Below are 18,916 nucleotides of genomic sequence, written 5' to 3' on the forward strand. Positions count from 1 at the left end.
GCTGCAAGCTTCTATGGCCCCCATGTAGCCTCCTGTGGCTGTGGGCTTATGCCCTAGAAGCTGTGACTGGAGGCTGCTCAAAACCTCCTGTTGTTGCCTCCTTATCAGGAGCAGCGCCGTGGCATGACCTGCTTGGTCTGCCGCTGCATCAACACTGGCGGGAAAGCTTTCCCGCGGAGCGTGGGCTTGCGAGATCACGTATGCCGAGATCTCGCGAGAACACGCTCCCGCGATCACGTGATGTCCCCACATCTGTCTCTTTTAATTGAAGACATTAAAACAAAAGCACCAAAATAAATGCAATAAAAAGTACAATTCAAAAAGTCACTGGGAGGGATGAGAGTCGAACCCGGGTCTGCTGGCCACCTGCCACCAGAGGTTAAAACTCCTACTGCTTCACCACCGTCATGGAGAGGAGTAGACTAGTATCAATCCATCCCCAAATGCCACCATTTGCCCTGCTACTAAATAACAATGGCATTACACTGTACCACACATTGCAATGTATGTTGTCGATCCTAGTGTGTCCGGTACTGTTTTCATTACACCGTTACAGAATAATCAAGCATTGGAAAAGCTACTTTTGGCTTTTCTGGGGAGGCGGGGTCTTAACAGTCTTAAAGGCTGCATGTAATTAATGTAGAAGATGGAATGTTGCTGAGACCTGTGGCCAATACAGCACATTTGGCCAATTAAAGAAGATGATACATTCAGAACTCATTCACAGGCACTGCAGCTGTAGTACATGGAGTCATTTTGCCACATAGACAGAAGAAAGTTGTTTTCATTCCAGAACACCTCAATTTGGCTTTCTATGAAAATGTAATTGTGGTTCTTCATGTCAAGTAACATTATGAATAGTATATTAAGCTGAATTCCGACTCCTGTCGAGCCCTGGAATGGAAATGGTTGTAATAGAGTGTGGGAAAACAACCTTATAAAATATCACTGGCTTGGATGGACTCATTTTATTGTTTTTTGTGCATTAGACTTCCCTGAGCTAACCTGCGTGCTGTCCCTGGGGAAATAATTATGCTCTACGTTTAACCTGTTTGTGTGCATGCCACTTCTACCCTCAGATGTGATTTTTCTTTCAAATATTGATATTGGAATTAGGGGTGTACCAACATCAGCTACAAATTAGCATCTATACAAATGTAGCAAACATTGGGCCTTCGGACTTTGCCTATTACTCGTTACATTTGAAGGCAAACAAAAAGTCATGAACCACGAGACAGCAGTCTGGGACAATTTTTCTTTTTTTAAGTTATGAGCAGACTCCAGGCTTTTCAGTGCTTTGCTGGTTCTAGCCTGCTCTGTAAGGCCTCTGTCACCAAGCAGGTTGAACCTAGGAGGAGTGGATGGCTTGAAAGGTACACTCTTGCCAGACTCCAGACAGCATTTACAAACCCACCTGGGAGTGGCAAAAATGGTATCTCTAACCTCTCGGCAAAACATAAGCAGTGATGGCTGGAAGCTATAGAATTAATCTGAACCACTGCCATCACTCTGGGCAACCTTCCAGACCATCATTCTTCGCCTGCCAAGTAATTACAGAAAGGGGAACAACCATTGGCCCCATCCCAGAAGGGGCAGTCTAGCCCAAACTGTCTGGTGACATCCCTTCTGCACAAGACCACAAGCCACCCCAGACATGTTTCTACCTCACTGGCATCATTATTAGAACATATTAAATAGTAGGTTTCGCCAAAGCACTGGAACTAGTCATTGCAGGATAACCTTGCCGTACATTCTCTACTGTGTTTCCACAAATACATAAACTACCTCCTGGATAGGATTATTCCCAGTGCTTAACTTGTAAGAAAATAAGTTTCAGGGCCCAAATATTTTCTATCACGCTTGTGTCACTGCGGGCAGGCAGTTACCCAGCATTGCTGCCACCACCGACAGCTGCTCCTCACAGTGTCGACACATTTGAGGTTCAACTACAGCTTGGGGTTGATGTATGCTCTGGTCATCATTACTTTACAATCAATCTGAGTCCGAAACAATAAGTGCCAAAGCTCAGAAATAAGTGCCAGGGCTGAGCCCTGGCAAACACCGCCACAAGTAAAGCACTGTTCATTCCACATCCATTTTTGGCAGCTCTTATGTTTTCACTCACCTGAATAATTTCAGATTGTCTGCAAGTTTTGGTATATCAGTGATATCCTCCTTAGGAAATTAAGAAAATATTTTATTGGTTTTTTTAGTCTGGGTCACAGTCTCTATCCATTATTATATAACAAGAGAAAAGGCAAAACAATTTGCAGCCTGTCAAAGCCCAAAAAATAAAGCATTGAACATTTTCAGAAAGCAAACCCATAGTGCTTACATCCCCTTTACAAGTCAATGCATACGTTTGGATTATCTTTATGTTAGTTCACACGCTGATCTAGAGTATATGACTGAGTGTAGCACTTTACAAAAAACGTCAAAATAAAATAATTGTATCACTTTTTGATTTCAATAGTGCTGATGATGGGCCACTTTTGCAAAAGAAAGTTTCAGTGCACTTAAGATTTTAAGAGAACAAAGGACAACTGTTGTAGCACTTCATGAAATGCTAAAAAGTAAAAGCCAATTAAATATTAGGTATCAAAATAAATGAGCAACAGAGAGCCTGCCTTGCAGATTGCTTCTACATATCATTTAAAATGAGCCACAAAGATTAACATACATCATCCAGCAGAGATTTGATAGAACCTCATCTTTTCAAAAGTTGGATATCACTTTCAACATTGTAACAGATAGAAATGGTCCTACTTCATGAACACCCCAGGCGGGGGAGCAAGCCAATCAGGTCGCTTGGAACGCAGGCTTGAACCGCCGGTACAAGCCTGCACTCCAGGCTGTCTGATGGCTGGCTCTCCCCGGAGCCATCTTCCCCCCAACCTCTGTCGCCCTTTTTTTCTTTATTAACCCCTCCCCTGCCTTCCCACTTACCTTATTTCAGCTGCAGCTTCCTCTCAGCTTTCGACGACTGTCATGGAAAGGGAAGAGGGGCTCTGTATGGAGCCCCACTTCCCTTTCCATAGCGGCCTTGTTGGTAAAGGATTTTCCTTCCTACAACAGGACGCGCTCTGCGTCCCATTGTTGGAAGGAAAATCTTTCTGGGGGTGGGGAGGAAGCCATGGGCCTACGTTAATGGCCCTCGCTTCACTCAGTTCGTTAACTGGGGCCACGTGCTGTTACCTGCTCGGTGTTGCCTGTGGAACGGGTACATAACACCACATTCCAAAACTTAAACTAAAGCATCTTCATATTATGATACTGTCCCACCCAGTGCGGTAAGGTGTAGAAAATAAATATATTCCTATCCTGGCGATGCCAGGAACAGGACTTGCTTTTACTGACATTGAGTAATACTCATCGGTTGCTCTTCCAGTAATTGAACTATCAAGAGCATTCCATCATAGGTGACCAAAGGTCATCTATTTTATGGAGTTTAATCTTTTCAGTGCCCACCATCCCACAGGGGTCCTTCGTGCTAGGATAAATAAAGGTATTGCAGAGGGGGTCTCTGGAAATGGGGGGATGGGTGGAAGTAGAGAAGCACAAGACTTACTGTCTTCCCCAATGAAGACAACAATATTCACGCATTGTGGCCAAACAAGACACTTTTCAGAGTACACATATATGTCGTAAGTTCACTCAAATTGTAAAGGCATGATCTGGGTGTCATCCAGAGGCTTCCGACAAGAATACAGATACACTAAACACCAAAGGCTTAAACCTTGAATTATCTGGGAAAAGCATGACGTATAGGTGTTAGAGCTAAAAAGACAGAGGGAGCAGAATGGTGGCTGTGTCCTTTCTCCTCTGCCATCTAAATATTATAGGTGTTGCCAAAAAGAAACACTGAATCCATCACAAGGCTGTCCAGATTTTTCTCTATGTGCTTTCAAATGCTATCATGGGCCATTTGGTGAAGTGTGTCCTATGAAGACTATACATCTGCATTCACCAGTCAAGACCCATTGTAGTATTTGAAGAAAAGTCCAATACTTGGTCATAATCCTAGTCAATCAGCAACATTTCAGACTTGATATTGAATATGTGTTTTAGTTTTACTCCCATTTTAATTAACTTTAAACAAATGAGCAGTTCAAAGCAGTTTCATAGTGCTATGGAGATGTATCAATGTCATGCTTAATTCCCTCTCCAAGTGAGACTCCCAGCACTTTTTGCTTGACTTCTGGACCTTTTTCTTTCTCTCCTGAATGAGGGGAGCCCGTTTCCCCTCATTCAGTCTTATTTGCTCTGGCTTGTGGGAACTCTGCTCTTTGTGTTTTACCTTAAGTCACAGAGTCTGCTTTCCTCCATATCTCTTAAAGGCATCTATGTTACCCATTTGCAGCACACAGCACCCTATGTGCAGTGTTGCTGGGAACCCTTTGGGTTCTCCCATGAGATTCTTTCACTATCCTTAAAAACTACTGTTCTTAAGGATAGAGGGATACTTTGGGCCTCATTACGAGTTTGGAGGTAGCCATGGTGCTGTTAGCACCATGGCTGCCTCCAAACCGGGATCTATTACTGGGTTCCTTCAATGAGGAATAACCGGGTCATTCCAACATTGGAGGACTCGGTAATTCCTCCTTGAAGGAACCATTACCCATTCCCATTGAGACCCCATAGGGCTCAATGGGAATGGGGAGAGAGGTAATAACGGGCACATTACAAATGGCCCGTTATTACCTCCCTCTTCCCCTCGCGGGACCCGGAAAAGACGCCTGGTTTTATCAGACGTCTGGTCCGGGTCCCACCAAGGGAACCACGTAATAGGCGCTCTCGTATTGAAGGGTTCCCCTCCCGTACCGGCACCCTTCATTACGGGAGCGCCAGGGTCTTAATGAGGCTCTTTGTATCCTTCCTAAAACTAACTTAGGAGAGATTAGTACACACCACCTTATGTGGAGTGCTAAGGGGATACCTAGTATCCCCCTTCTCTCTGCTCCTGTGACTTATTAGTCACAGTGATAAGCCTATAGTTACAGCTGGTGGCAGTGGACCTGTTCAACCAACTATTGTGCTGTTTGTTACCACATACTGTATTCACAGTCTTGGTTATGCACAATAGGGTCACCTATGTTCTAACATGGTGGCTCCTTTCTTTTTTCACCAATTCTAGTGTGGTTGTTCTTTGTTAGCCCTTCTTCTACCATTCTGGGAGGGGGAGGTCTGTGTTTGAGCTTTTCCTATGGTGGGAACCCCTGGGTGTCCCTGCCTAGGCTCCAGTGTGTCTGTGAAGTCAGGAAACAGGGGGGAGAGTAACACCCCCCTGTCCTTTGCTAAAGGGCCCGAATGGAATCAATTCCCACTGCACCTTTCTGTACACTGCTGGGAGAGTTTGCAGAGGAGTGAATGGGAAATCTTAATAAAACGTGAGGTTCCTGAGGCAGAAGGCAGGTCGACCACTGGAACAGCAGACCCAAAGTTGAAGATGACCAGAGACGCCTGCAGACCCTTCCAGTAATGGTGAAGGGACGACTGCTGTCCTGAGCCCATTTTCAAATCATGTGGGATGTATCAACCCACTCATCCAAGCCCTGCAACGTCACTGTGCATTGCTGGCAGCAGAAACATCATAATGGCCGCTGGAAAGCATGCTGCTCCCCAGAAATCACCAGAAAGTGCCAGGTGAAAACCTGAAAAATAGGCCACCATCTACTTTGTGCCTATGTCAGTAATGAGCACAGGAGATCACTGGCCAAAACCCACCATTGGGCTACCCACCAAGCAGCCTGAAACCACTTGGAAAAAGCAATGCTGATTGCCAAAAGAAATACAGAACTGTTTGGGAATCTGTTTTTTTTATGTGAAAAATGTGCTAAAATCATGGCTCTCAAAACCACCAAAAAGATCCAACCTTCTTGTTGGGTGTTCCACATTACTCTACAGCAAGAATCCACATCAATACAATATCAGCAAGAATCATATGCTATCGGAGAAAAATCCCCTTTTAAAGATACTGATGGAAAGACAGCTGTCAAAAATGGGTGCAGTACCGTTACTCGCCTCTACCAAGAAGCCGGTGTTGAAAAACCATTTGTGTAAACTTATACATTGAACCACAAACCATGCCAAAGAAGAGAATTCCATAAAAATGCCATATAGAGTGCCACACATGTTGAAAAAGACTTGATTTAAAGATATGTTGCTTATTTTAAGTTTATAAATGTTATTTTTTTTCACAAGGAACTATGTTACAATTGATCAGAAAGTAACCTGATGCAGTTAAAACTCCAAAAGGCTTGCTTCCCCTGAGAACCCTTCACACCTTGGGCCTTCCCACCAAAAGGGAGGATGTCGCATGGACATGTTAATCAGATGGGGAGGGGATTCCTCTGCTGGTAGGAGAAAGGGACATTAGCGTCTTTCAACTGAATAGAATATGCTAAATTCGGGTGTAACTGACAACTCCTGGCAGGAGGACAGGCCATGTGACCTCTGAGTCAGCCCGGACCCTGGAGGCGGAGACAAACCATTGTGTGAATTGAATTGAAAGCAAATGTATGTTTTATAAAAATGCTTATCACAAATTGTACCAAGCTGACAAAAATGAGAAACTTTGAGATTCTTAAAATGAAAAATTCCTTCACAATTTAAGACTAAGCTGGACGCTGTGTGATGTTCTGAGACCAAACCCCGGAATTTATTAATATTGCAGCTGCAGTGTTTTTGCTATGAACATAAGAAATTACAAAGATGTGCTCAGATGGAGTGTGTATGCCTGTGTAAATTTTGGTGCAGAACCAATATTGGGAAACCCACCGAAAGCGCGAATAAGTGGCCATTTCTGAACCCAAGCTCGTAAGAACATGGGACTTGAATAGAGACATGCCTTAATTAATCTGTGATGTGTATATGTATTATGAACAACTTGTGTATCTGGGAAATATGTTTTTGGGGAAAAATAGAGTTTCTATGAAAAAGCAAAGGGGGGGATTTCAGTTAAGCCATAAAACACAGCATCACTCTGACACATATGACACATTACTCCTGTCTCAAATCAGGGGACAGGAAATTCTCTGACCTATCAGGATCCTTAGAGGGTTGGCCATAGAGAATCAGCCTCCCCACCCACTTTGAAAACACAAATAAGGACTGCTAGGACAGATAGGACTCACACTCTTTTCCACTACTCAACTATTCTTGACGAAGCACCCTGACGGAAGACTCCAGACTCCAGATAGATCCAGAGACCAGACTTTAGAACCAAACTCTAGAACTTTGAAGCAGAGAGGCCTAATCCAAAAGCTGAACCCTTCTCAGCAGGCCTGCAGAATCTAGCAACCCGATTCTAACCCCTAAACTGCCAAGGGGCTCTCACATGCAACAGCTGGGCTGTGCTGTTTTGCTACTCTAGCCTAGAACCCTGTGCTAGAACCAAGGTCCAGCCCCAGAAAGTAGAGCTGTCTGCAGAACCAGTCAGATCCAGTACAAGAGGCCGTGCAGACTGCAGTGCAGTGCTGAGAGCAGAACCCAGAGTGCCTGAGACCTGTCCGGTGGCAAGAGTGAAGCCAATCCCTTGACCAGATCTTTGATGAGGCCCACTCCATTCTAAAGCCTAGGAGTGAGTATCTAGTCTAGAACTGTGCATAGTCATCTCTTTGTCTAAAGTAATCTTATCCCATCCATTTCAACCTGTCCAGAACTGCATTATAGAATCTTGTGTCCATCCTGTTGATTCCAAATCTGTAAAGCTCAATCTGTCATTTGAAATCTTAACTTTATTTCTGAAAATCTACCTTCACGAAAACCTCCGTAACTTTTGAACTGTACGTCCCAGAACAGTAATTTAACTGTCATTTTGAAGCTAAGGTCCTAAGCCTTCCAACAAACCCACGACATTCCAATTCGTTATAGTTTATCCGTAATTGCGATTCACGCGTGTGGAAAAGATGCCGTGAATTGCAATGTGGCTCAATTTCATTTTCTGTCAAAATAGCTGTTTCTTGCTTTCCACTGCTGAATTTCGTTTTCAATCTGATAATCATTCATGAATCATTGCCAGTGTTGACCTGTACCAATCCAAAGTAATTCTCACTAGTGCTGAATATCCTTTAGTGAATTAAAATCAGTGCAAGTGCCAAGAAAGTGCCAAGGAGGTTCCAAGGAGGTGCCTAGGAAGTGTCTGATAGCCTGATAGGCTGGGGAGGCGTAGACTTGGGTCAGACAAGTGAACTGTCTCCAGCACAGATTAAAGTACATGGTCATTAGCTGAGGCGTAAAGGGCATCATCTGGGTGATTACCTGCTGTTGTGCTGTGGCTGCTAAACTTTCGTCGTTGCTGAGGACGTCGCAGAGGTGTTGGAAAGCGGCGTGTGGAAGGCGGAAAGGCAGTAAAGGGAAAGATCCTCGTTGCGCCGTAGCGCTGTCTGGCCCCACCCCCTCGCTGACCCCCTGCTCCACCCACAGGAAGGAAGTTACATTTATTGTTCACCCAGACACCCTAGCGGCGCTAAGCCCGAGTGCGCAAAGGGCATCATCTGGGTGATTACCTGCTGTTGTGCTGTGGCTGCTACGCTTTCGTCGTTGCTGAGGACGTCGCAGAGGTGTTGGAAAGCGGCGTGTGGAAGGCGGAAAGGCAGTAAAGGGAAAGATCCTCGTTGCACCATAGCGCTGCCTGGCCCCGCCCCCTCACCCGCCCCCTGCTCCACTCACAGGAAGGACGTTCCATTTATTGTTCACCCAGACACCCTAGCGGCGCTAAGCCCGAGTGCGCAAAGGGCATCGTCTGGGTGATTACCTGCTGTTTTGCTGTGGCTGCTACGCTTTCGTCGTTGCTGAGGACGTCGCAGAGGTGTTGGAAAGCGGCGTGTGGAAGGCGGAAAGGCAGTAAAGGGAAAGATCCTCGTTGCACCATAGCGCTGCCTGGCCCCGCCCCCTCACCCGCCCCCTGCTCCACCCACAGGAAGGACGTTCCATTTATTGTTCACCCAGACACCCTAGCGGCGCTAAGCCCGAGTGCGCAAAGGGCATCGTCTGGGTGATTACCTGCTGTTGTGCTGTTTGGCTGCTGGGCTGCTCGCTGTGGCTGCACTACTCTTTGTAGGCAGCAGCCACACGAGGCCGGATTACGACAAGAAGCCTTGCACAGAGGAGCTGCACAACAACATGAAGACCACCGCTGTTCACTTGGATGTATCAGGAACTGGTTTGAGAACTCGCCTTCAGGTAAGGCAAAGATTTGCATCTCTCCCTGAAGTGAATGGAAGTCCTGAGCATGCATTAACAATGTCAGTGCTTAAACAATCCCGCTTACCCTTCTGCACTAAGAAGCGTAAAAGCTTATCTGTGGGGGCAACCACGGCCGATACGGCTTGCGACGAACCTCAATTGTCTGATGTGGTAAAGGAAGATTCTTTGCGATTGGCACCAAAGTCACCTGTTCTACCCATGGCTTGCACAGTCCCCACTACAGGAGTGACCATGAGTCAATTCTTTATCCCCCTCGCAACTGCGAGATTGTATGAGGATGGTATTGACCAGGAGAAGGTGGCCGATCTAGCTATTGGTGAATAAGAAGAGTTTAGCCAAACGGACTGTACCACCCCCCTAAAAGATCAATCCAAAAGCTCAGTTAAGCTAAACCAACCTGCAGGGGATATACTCGAGAAAGCCTCAGTCATCCCTGCTAATCAGATGCTTGAAAAGACGATGGAGATGTTAGATCCAAAAGCAAACTTGATGTTAGGATTGACTCGCTCTGCTCGATTCCATCTTTAATCCCCCCAAGAAATGAAAATGACTCAAACATGCCGATCAATGAATTAGTCAGAGGTACAATCACATCTAGAGTTGACAAATGTAAGAGCATGATGGGTTACTATATTAGTCCGGTAGAGGCAATGACTTCCCCTACTCAGACTAGAAACGCAACCACAAAAGGGAGCTCTACTGCCAGAGACTGTATGGGAAAATGGGAGATCAGTGGGACATAATTGAGATGGGAAAATGGAACAAAGCCCTCCAGGACTCTAATAGCGAAATGGGAGAAATATGTCTACATTCAGGATCCATGGACAAAACCCCAATATCAATCGATTTCTTCCGGCCATACAGGGAAGATTATAGAAATCAGGTTACAATGGTTAAAAGTATTCAAAAAAACACCCAGATGGGTGAAAGGGACCTGCCTTCAAACGACTCTATAGAACAAGAGATCCTGTCTTTGAGTCTATATAAGGCTATATCTGAGATGCCTCATACTAAGGGGATGCCCCCCCCTAAGGCACGTCTAGAAAAGAAAGCCCTGATAGACTCCGAAAGAGCCACTCCACCAAGTACCCCAGATACCAACGAAAATATAATGTTGCCACCAGTCAGCCTGAGTAACTCAAGCTTAGCTAACAAAATCTTGCAAGGTGTTACTATGCTGACGGGGAAAATTGAAAGAGAAAAAAGGAGGAGTTTCTCGCTAATAAGTGAGAGGATGGCCGTAATGGATAAGGAACAAACTAAAGGGAGCTCCTTTGAGGTTGAGGCTGAAGGATCTGGGACATTTGCAACAGAATCCCAAAGAGAATATAGGCTAATAAAAGCGCCTCAAAGATCACCACTTGAGAAGGCAAACCTATGTCTTGAAGACAGATCGAAAAGCTCAAAAATCCAAAGACAACCGCCAGAAACTCAAATGATAACGGAAATGACTCAGACATCACTGTCAGAAGATTGAAATCAGTTTTCAGAGATCTTTTTGAAAGATCAAATTACATATTTAATCAAAGACGCCTACAAACTTGGAAGAGAAAAGGACACGGAACATATCCAACAAGTGGTCATGACTTCGTTGAATATCACACTCGCACCTTTCCTAAAATTGTACGAGGCGATAAAAGATTCCGTTCAAGAGGTGACTACTACTAACATACAAATGAAAGAGGCAAATATACAAACGGACTTGTCTTTGCGGAATCTGAATTTAAGAATGGACAAAGAAGCTGAACAGACCCAGCTTTGGCAAAATCGCCTCACCGAATTAGCAAGAAGAGATGCTAATGACAAGTCTCTATTGATGGAGGCGTTCCTGGAGGATTGTAAGTGGATGAGAAGCCTGCACAAACAGACCAAAGATGAGGTCCACTTGGGAGAAAATCCCTGTCGAGGAAAAGGTCCCATGAAATTGAATCAAGGCAAAGTGACCCACCCCAAGTAAAAAGAACCTATGCTTGAAGAAGTTATTCTGATTTCCCCCGGATGCAAAGGGGGGGGGGGGCGTGAAACGTGATCCAACAACTCAATCAGAGAAATCTAACTTCGCTTTTTTTCTAGGTGGTGCTTCCAAGAACCAGTCCCAAGAAAAGGGGAAAGAGGCGGGGAAAAAAACAAGTGAAAATGGGAAAAAACCAAAAACGAAGTTCTAAAACAGAAAATAAATGGTTCTAGAGCATTCCTGAGGAATTTAGGAACACCACCAAGAAGAGAAAATATTCAACAGGCAGAGAAGCCCAGGAGAGAACTGGTAATGGGAGAATTGAACGACTTAGAGGATGGGGATGTAAATGAAGTGAGAGAAAGAAAAAACTCTGCTCCTCTAGCTGATGATAAAGATGAAGAGAAGGAGCAACAAGTAGATCTAAGTGACCCGATTGAGCTCATGGATAAAAATAAGGATTATGAAGAGTGGGAAAGTATCAGCCCGTCAGAATGGAAAACTATGTACAATTGGGAGACTGCAGAGACAGGCTCAAATCCCATTGACCGCAAGAAACCCCAACGAGATGTCCTGCCTAAGATCGCAAAGGAGTCAGGGAGAAGATCAGATCCACTGGAAAAAGAAGAGGCTAATGAGGCCGATGACAATCCCACAAACTTCAGACCTCTGGAACAAAAATGAAAGGAGCCAGCTAACAAAGAAAGGCATGCACAAGGTCAACTTGAAAACACCCGACCAAAACATGATGGTAAAAACACAAAGAATTCAAAGAAGCCAAGGAAAGGCAAAATGTGCCCGCATCTCCCCCGAGGAAAGTTTCATCTAAAGGATGCTACCTGAAGTTAGAGACTGCATCCAATGGGCCAAGAAGGGCGCTGTGCTTAACAGGATCTTGAATTCTTGCGCCAGTTTTGGTATAACCTGATCTTTAAGTCTCAAACGGTTTCTTCCCCACGATACCTCTGTTTCCATCGCTCTTTCACTCCTTAGAGTTTCTCTTGAATCCCATGCAAGCTCTGTTTCTAATAGACAATGATCGCTATTCGCTTGTTTAATTATTAGAAATGATTTTATCCAGGCAAGCGTATTTCCTCCTACAAAGCAATAATCTAGGCATGCACCCAATTTTCCACTGTGCCGGGTGTTAGCCCCCATTAAGTCGCCTTTTGTTTGGCTATTTAACATCCTCATATCACGTATGCCCATTTCCTTCGTCCATTGACTTTCTTTTCCTAGTAAGTTTTCTGTTTCTTTGATTTTACCCCCTTTATCTAGGAGCTTGATGTTTAAATCTCCATTCAACAGGATAAACTGGTCTTTTTCCTCAGTCATGGAAACAGAGGTATCGTGGGGAAGAAACCGTTTGAGACTTAAAGATCAGGTTATACCAAAACTGGCGCAAGAATTCAAGGAAGCCATAGAAAAAGAGGAGGACATGGTTGATTATAAATAGCTGTTGAAAGCCTTTGTGATCAAATATGATTCAACCAAAGTGAAGCAGATAAAAAAGCAGCATGCCTTTGATGAACTCAGTCTCCAGACGAAAATTATATAGAGCAGATCTCAAGCGTATAAAAAAGACAAATAGCCTAGAGAAATGTGAGCTGGTGAGGAAATGCTGACAAACTTATAAGAATTGGTTGCGCTCAACTCGTTATCTAAGAACTCAAAGAGATGCAGAACAAATGCTGGTGGCACTAACAACAAATAATACGAGAAGTACATGGGATCTAATTAACAGAGATCTAAATCAATCCGCTATAGGTGTTAAGCAAGTCTCTGAGAAAAACTGGTTCGACCATAATACTGCCCTGTTCAAAGGGAAAACTAATGAAAAAGTAGTAGAGAAAAGAATGGAGAACGCTATATGGGCGCTGGACTTTGACAGAGAAGACATCTTAATGCTTATAAAAAAACTAAGCTCTTCCAGGGCAGCCGGCCCCGACGGCGTTTCTAACAAGATGCTGAAAGATAATGAGGAAGGCTGGTCTGACCTAATATATGCTCTCTTCAAACAAGTAGTGAAAGTCAGACAAATTCCAACTACGTGGATGGAGGCTTACATCGTACCTATTTTAAAAAAAGGAGACCGTGGGAACCCAAGAAACTACAGGCCGATTGCGCTATTAGATTTCATCGGCAAGCTTTTTGCATCTATCCTGCTAAGGGACTTAAAGAAATGGGCCGCTCAAACTGAAATCTTGGATGAGAGACAAACTGCTTTTGTGAGTGGTGTTGGCACTTGCCTCAATTTGTTTCTGATCAACATACTAAAAGCAAAGGCCCTAAAAGGGAAAACACCAATCTACTTGGCCTTTATTGATCTCGAACAGGCGTTCGATGGAATAAATAGAGAGCGCTTGTGGGCTAAATTGAGAAACTGGGGATGTCCAGCGGACCTACTGGAGGCTATTCAGGCCCTGTATACGGATACCTCGATACAGGTGCAAACAACTGCAAAGGGAGGACTATCTAGGCAGATTAAAACAGCCCGGGGAATCAAGCAGGGATGCGCACTTGCCCCTTTTCTCTTTGTACTATACATGACTGACTGTAAGACATCGCAAGATCGGATTCGTGCCTTTCCCCCGAAGGTTAACGGAACCGAGTTACCATGGATGTTATACACGGATGATACGTGTTTATAGATCAGACGCCTACAGCGAAGAATAGAGGCTTTCAATAAATATCTAAAAGACAACGACATGAAAATAAATGTAAAAAAATTCATGATCCTGACTATGAAATCAAGTCGTGGGAGGAAAACAGCAGGGAAAATTCAGACGTGGTAATTGTAAAAAGAAAAATTGGCAGAAGTTGATACCACGATATACCTCGGGATAAGAATCAACAAATATTGCAACGAACAGGCACACTATACCCTGATTCGAGAAAAACTTACAGCTCTGACCAACCAAGGCATACTCCTACATCGTAGATATTGAAAATTTTCTCTGATGCCGATAATAACCTTTTATAAGCAAAAGGTAGTGGCCGTCATTACATATGGAGCCGAGGCACTTCTAGCCCTAAAATGGGAAGCTTGGAACCTATGTGAATCCTATTTCTGGCGAAAGATCCTGCGTCTCCCAAATTCGCTACCATTGGAACTTATAAGATCGGAATTAAGACTGCAATCCATTGTCTCAATCGTGACGTGGAAATCACTATCCCTATTTATAAAGGGTATTCTGGAAATCCAGCCAGCCATTCAGAATCCTAGCAAGACCAGGGACATCCAATGACGATACAATTCTACAAGATTGGAAAACGAGATGTGAAGTAACCTTGACACATCTGAGATCTCTGAAGATACTCTGAAGAACAATCCAGATAAGGCCAAAAGAACAAACCGGGAAAAAGATTAGGAGGAAACCCAGGAGAAGAAATTGTCGCGAAACCTATGTCATAATGTCATCTGGGAATGCAAAGCTCTAAACATGCTCCCACCGAACTTGATGAAATTTCCTTCACAACATTATCAAGATCTGCTCATGCATTGTAGATTTAACATATGGCACTCCAGAGAAATAAAATGGCGAAGGCTTATTGATAAATCAACAGCCTACTGAAGATTCTGCAGAATTAAGGAACAAGTAGCCTGCCCGAATCTGACATCGAAACGGCAGATGTACATGGGAAACTACACGAGCAAGATCTTGGAGGAGACTGAAGAAGACTGTTGGGAAAGACTTATTACAGCTGAGAAAGTGGGCCGAACTTTGGATGCACTAAAATTTGTTGGATCCTTGAAACTGGATCAGGAGGAGGAGGATCCCGAAGTGGAAGTCACCCAAAACCAGGTTGAATTGACTGGTGGACCTGGTTCGGGGGGCTTCATCTACAGAATTTGACCTTGAATTGAACCTAATTTGGGGAGGCTGGACTTCTTAAAGGAAGGAATGTTAAAGGTTTAACTTTGTTTAACCAATAAAACAAAAAAACAAAAAAAAAGAATTAAAATCATTTTAGCAGCTTTTCCCATCCAGTGCAATCACATTCAAAAGTATTTTTGCCTGTTTTAAAATCATTCCTGTCTCTCTCTAAGCTTGCTGGGGGGAACTGGAATTGAACTGCATTATTGAGTGTATTCTTGAAACCTGTGTGCCCTTATTTCCATCTCTCATATTGCATAATAGTGGGGGGAGTGAGTAGTCATAGGGGAAAAAGTGACCATATTATCTTTTGATTGAAATCATATTAAGTCTATTTCTGTGTTGCATTCTTTCCTATCATTGCATTTCCTTGAATCATATAAAGTATTCTCTGCTACAGTATCCTTCCTATTCCTACTCCTAAGTGATTAAAGAGATTGTTGATTTTGTAATATTACCCATTGTTGATTACCTTCCCTATTCATAAGTGTGCTATTCAGATATTATTTTGTTCATAAAAGTGTGATATATATATATATATATATATAGTTTAATTCTTCAAATAAACCTTTTAATTTGCAAAACAAACCTACTTCTTGGCTCAGTGAGGTCAGGGGGATTCAAAGAGAGGGGCGTTATATAAGGGTTTATCTTCCAAATTTAAAGAACTTTGACATACAAATATATAAATACTGGCTTCCATTGGGCATCCCATACTAAGCATTGATTTAGTTGGAGTGCTGGATTGAAGTCACTTACAATCAACAGAGGAGCTCCGAAGACATCTCGGGAGGTGCTGTGACCTTTCAGGGGTGTATTCCACGAATACCAGTAGACCTCTGACCCATTTGCAGTGCAATGTCTTTGCATGGACGAATCTGCCCAGAACTTTGGTGAGCTCCAGTTAGACCTCCATAGACACAATCCCACTCATCCAAGTCCCCTCACCAGAGTGCAGGACTGAAGAACTAACGAAGATCAACCGGCCGGTAACTGTCCTTCGATGGAGCTGATAAAAAGGCACCAAAAGCAGACCGACAGGGGAGACCAAAGAAATCATTACTGAGGGTCCTTTCTTGCGACTGCTGCTGTGACATCCCAATCAGAGTCATTCCTTTTGTCGGCAGACCGGAGGAATCAGGAGACTGCGGGGTCCAGCTGCTAACCTAAGGAACTGTGGGGCTAAAGGTAGAACTTACCCTAAGCCAAGGAGTCGCACCAGTGTGACTGGAGTGCATACAAGTTGTTTGGTTGTCAACCCATACCTCTGCCCAGGCTTAACAAGCTTGCGATCCATTAGGGAGTCGTTTGCAGGGTCCCTATAACTTGTGTTATCTTGTTAAACATTTTTAGTTTTGGCTATTCGGTGGGGAAAAAAGCGCTACCTACCTATAAAGCCGAAACTATTGTCAAACATAAAAAAATGTTTGAACATAAAAGCTTGCAATGGGGGCTTTGAACGTAGGTTTATAATGATTTTCAATGTAGAAGACATATACGGATGGATTTATGTAGTTTGGCTATGTGTCCCATCCATTTGACGCCCATTGCTAAGTGAAATCTATCGGATTTTCCTCCCATTCCAATCCATTTCCCTCCAATCACACCTCTTTTTGTACTCTGTGGCTGAATTTGTACTGTGTGGTGAATTTGCTAGCCATTTTTCCTTCCAAAATGACAGCCACCATGTTTTAATGATATTAAAAAGTAATTTGACTTGATTGATGATTTAAAATATATATACTGCAGCTTTCAAAGCTATGTTACATATTTTACTGTATTTTGTATTTTAAAAAAACAAGGACGCGTAATAGTTAAGTTTTGGTTTAAAATGGCTATGAAACTGTACATCTAGTGACTTGTAGGGTATTGGTCAGTGTTTTTGATAAAAGGAGCATCTGATTGGGTGTGCAGTTTCTTAGTGATGTCACTATTATGTGATTGGCTTTCGAGTATGGGCTTTTTTGCAACACATCAGCCATTTTCTTTCATTGAATCCTAGTTCTTTTAATCTCTGATTCTTTCTTCGTTCTTCTCGTATGTAGCAAGCGTGCTAGTTCGAGATGTATTGTATTGTATCGAGATGTATTGATCACTTCTAGCCAGCTCACTGTTTATAAGCCCTTAAAAAGTGACCAGCTATTTCACATCTGACAGAGCAATAGAGTAAATTGGTTATTGCTCCATGAAAAGAGTGCGTGCTTATCACATGCCTAGCATTCAACAGTTTCTGGCCATGTTCTGATGTTGTCTAGTAGACACCTTTTCCGAATGTTGAAAGGGGTGTGTTGAAAGTTGGCTTTGACAGCGCCGTAGACACTGCACTTTTTACCTTTTAATGCACGTCCACAAAAACACAGGACGCCGCCACTCAAAGGTTTCCTCTACTTGTGCCCTGTTAATTGGTGGGTGAGAATCGAAACCACAAATCCCAGAACGCAAAGTTCTTTTGGCTGAAGTGGCAGAATAAATTTGCATTATCTATGAGCCCCGGCATGTACCGCTCTTCATTCCTCCTGGCTCACTAGGGGGCCATGTCCACCTTCCGTTACTCCCCGGCAGGATCCACAGCAGACCGTACTACCCACTCCGCACCACGGTGCTCTCCCCCATCACCGGCAGATGTGGACACACTTCTCTTCTCCCACCGTGGTCCTCCAGCACTGGCCGTCACATAAAGTGTGGATGTGGGGGACCCAGCAGTTTGTGACACGCAGCAAACTCGGACACAGTTGACTCCTCACTCCACTGTTCCGACGTCCCCCCTGCTTCGCCCTCACCAGCTTCTATGTGCCCACCCCCCCAGCCCCCAGGCTTACAAGTTGTTCCAGTGAGTGTTCATGTCCCCTCTGTTGCCATTCCATGTCGGCTAGTACAAGCCTCCTCGGTTCTGGCTACAGATCTCCCTCTGGCACGTCTGACCTCCAGTTGTTGAAAATTATGCTATTCCGCAGGCTCTATGCAACATATTCGGGTCCTGGTGGCATCCCCATATGCGACCTGCACCATTGTTACTTTTATTTTCCCATCTGCTGTTTATATTTAAAAGGAAATACTTATTAATTATTACTTCCATATGTTTCAAAGCGTAATTGATTGGCATGAGATTGAGCAGGCACTACCACAAGTGTGATAACAATTGTGAAACAGGATTTAAGTTGGTGTTGGCATCCTTCTGTCCAGCAACAGCACTCATACTACACCTAAACTGAATACAAATGGAAAATAATTAGAGAGCGCAGGCAGCGCTCCTGGCCACCTTTGCCTGGCAACAAGTTTCGTTTTAAAATGAACGTTATAGGACTTGCGACTACTAGGAAGCAGGAACCCCTTGACCTCTTATCAATGCAATTAACACTAGCAGCATCTGGGCTACATCTCTCTCATTTTGATGGCACCTTTTCGAGTGGACCACCTGTCCAAAGATACATGCGTGTTAATCTATCACCATTTTATGTGTGTCCGGTTTAGAATAGCGAAAAACATATCATTAGTCAACCATTTTCCGCAGTTGTTAAAACTACACAATGTTCATCCTCGCAAAAAGGTCACCCCTCAGAAGTAGATATTCAGGAAGGGGATAAGAAGGAAGTGTCTGAAAGGCACATGCAGCAGTTCCTGTGTCAGCCATCTTCTCCTACTAATTTTGAACAATGGTGAATGAAACAATTCGGCACATTCTGATAATCTGCATTTTAATAAAAGTATCAGACTTTATCAAAAATGTGTAAATGTTTATCTCTGTAAAATCCAAATCACAAAATTCACGTTGAATGGGAGTAAGTGTAGCAGTGAGTTATCCCGATAAAAGCCACGTGATTTGTAGTAAAACTAAATGAAGTATTTTTATCATTTTATGCGACTCAATGTAATAATA

At 43.7% G+C, this 18,916-nt stretch overlaps 1 protein-coding gene across 2 annotated transcripts in view; it reads right to left on the reverse strand.

Moving 5' to 3' along the window:
* FERMT1 (FERM domain containing kindlin 1) overlaps positions 1-18,916 on the reverse strand; it is a 422,040-nt gene that overhangs the window by 55,275 nt on the left and 347,849 nt on the right. For both annotated transcript variants that reach the window (XM_069608276.1, XM_069608277.1), the window contains exon 9: positions 2,126-2,175. In XM_069608276.1, the coding sequence (XP_069464377.1) occupies positions 2,126-2,175 (50 nt within the window). The remainder of the gene's footprint in view (positions 1-2,125; positions 2,176-18,916) is intronic.

The sequence above is a fragment of the Ambystoma mexicanum genome, chromosome 4q (assembly GCF_040938575.1).
Source record: "Ambystoma mexicanum isolate Mex_15411 chromosome 4q, UKY_AmexF1_1, whole genome shotgun sequence".
Classification (NCBI taxonomy): Eukaryota; Metazoa; Chordata; class Amphibia; order Caudata; family Ambystomatidae; genus Ambystoma; species Ambystoma mexicanum.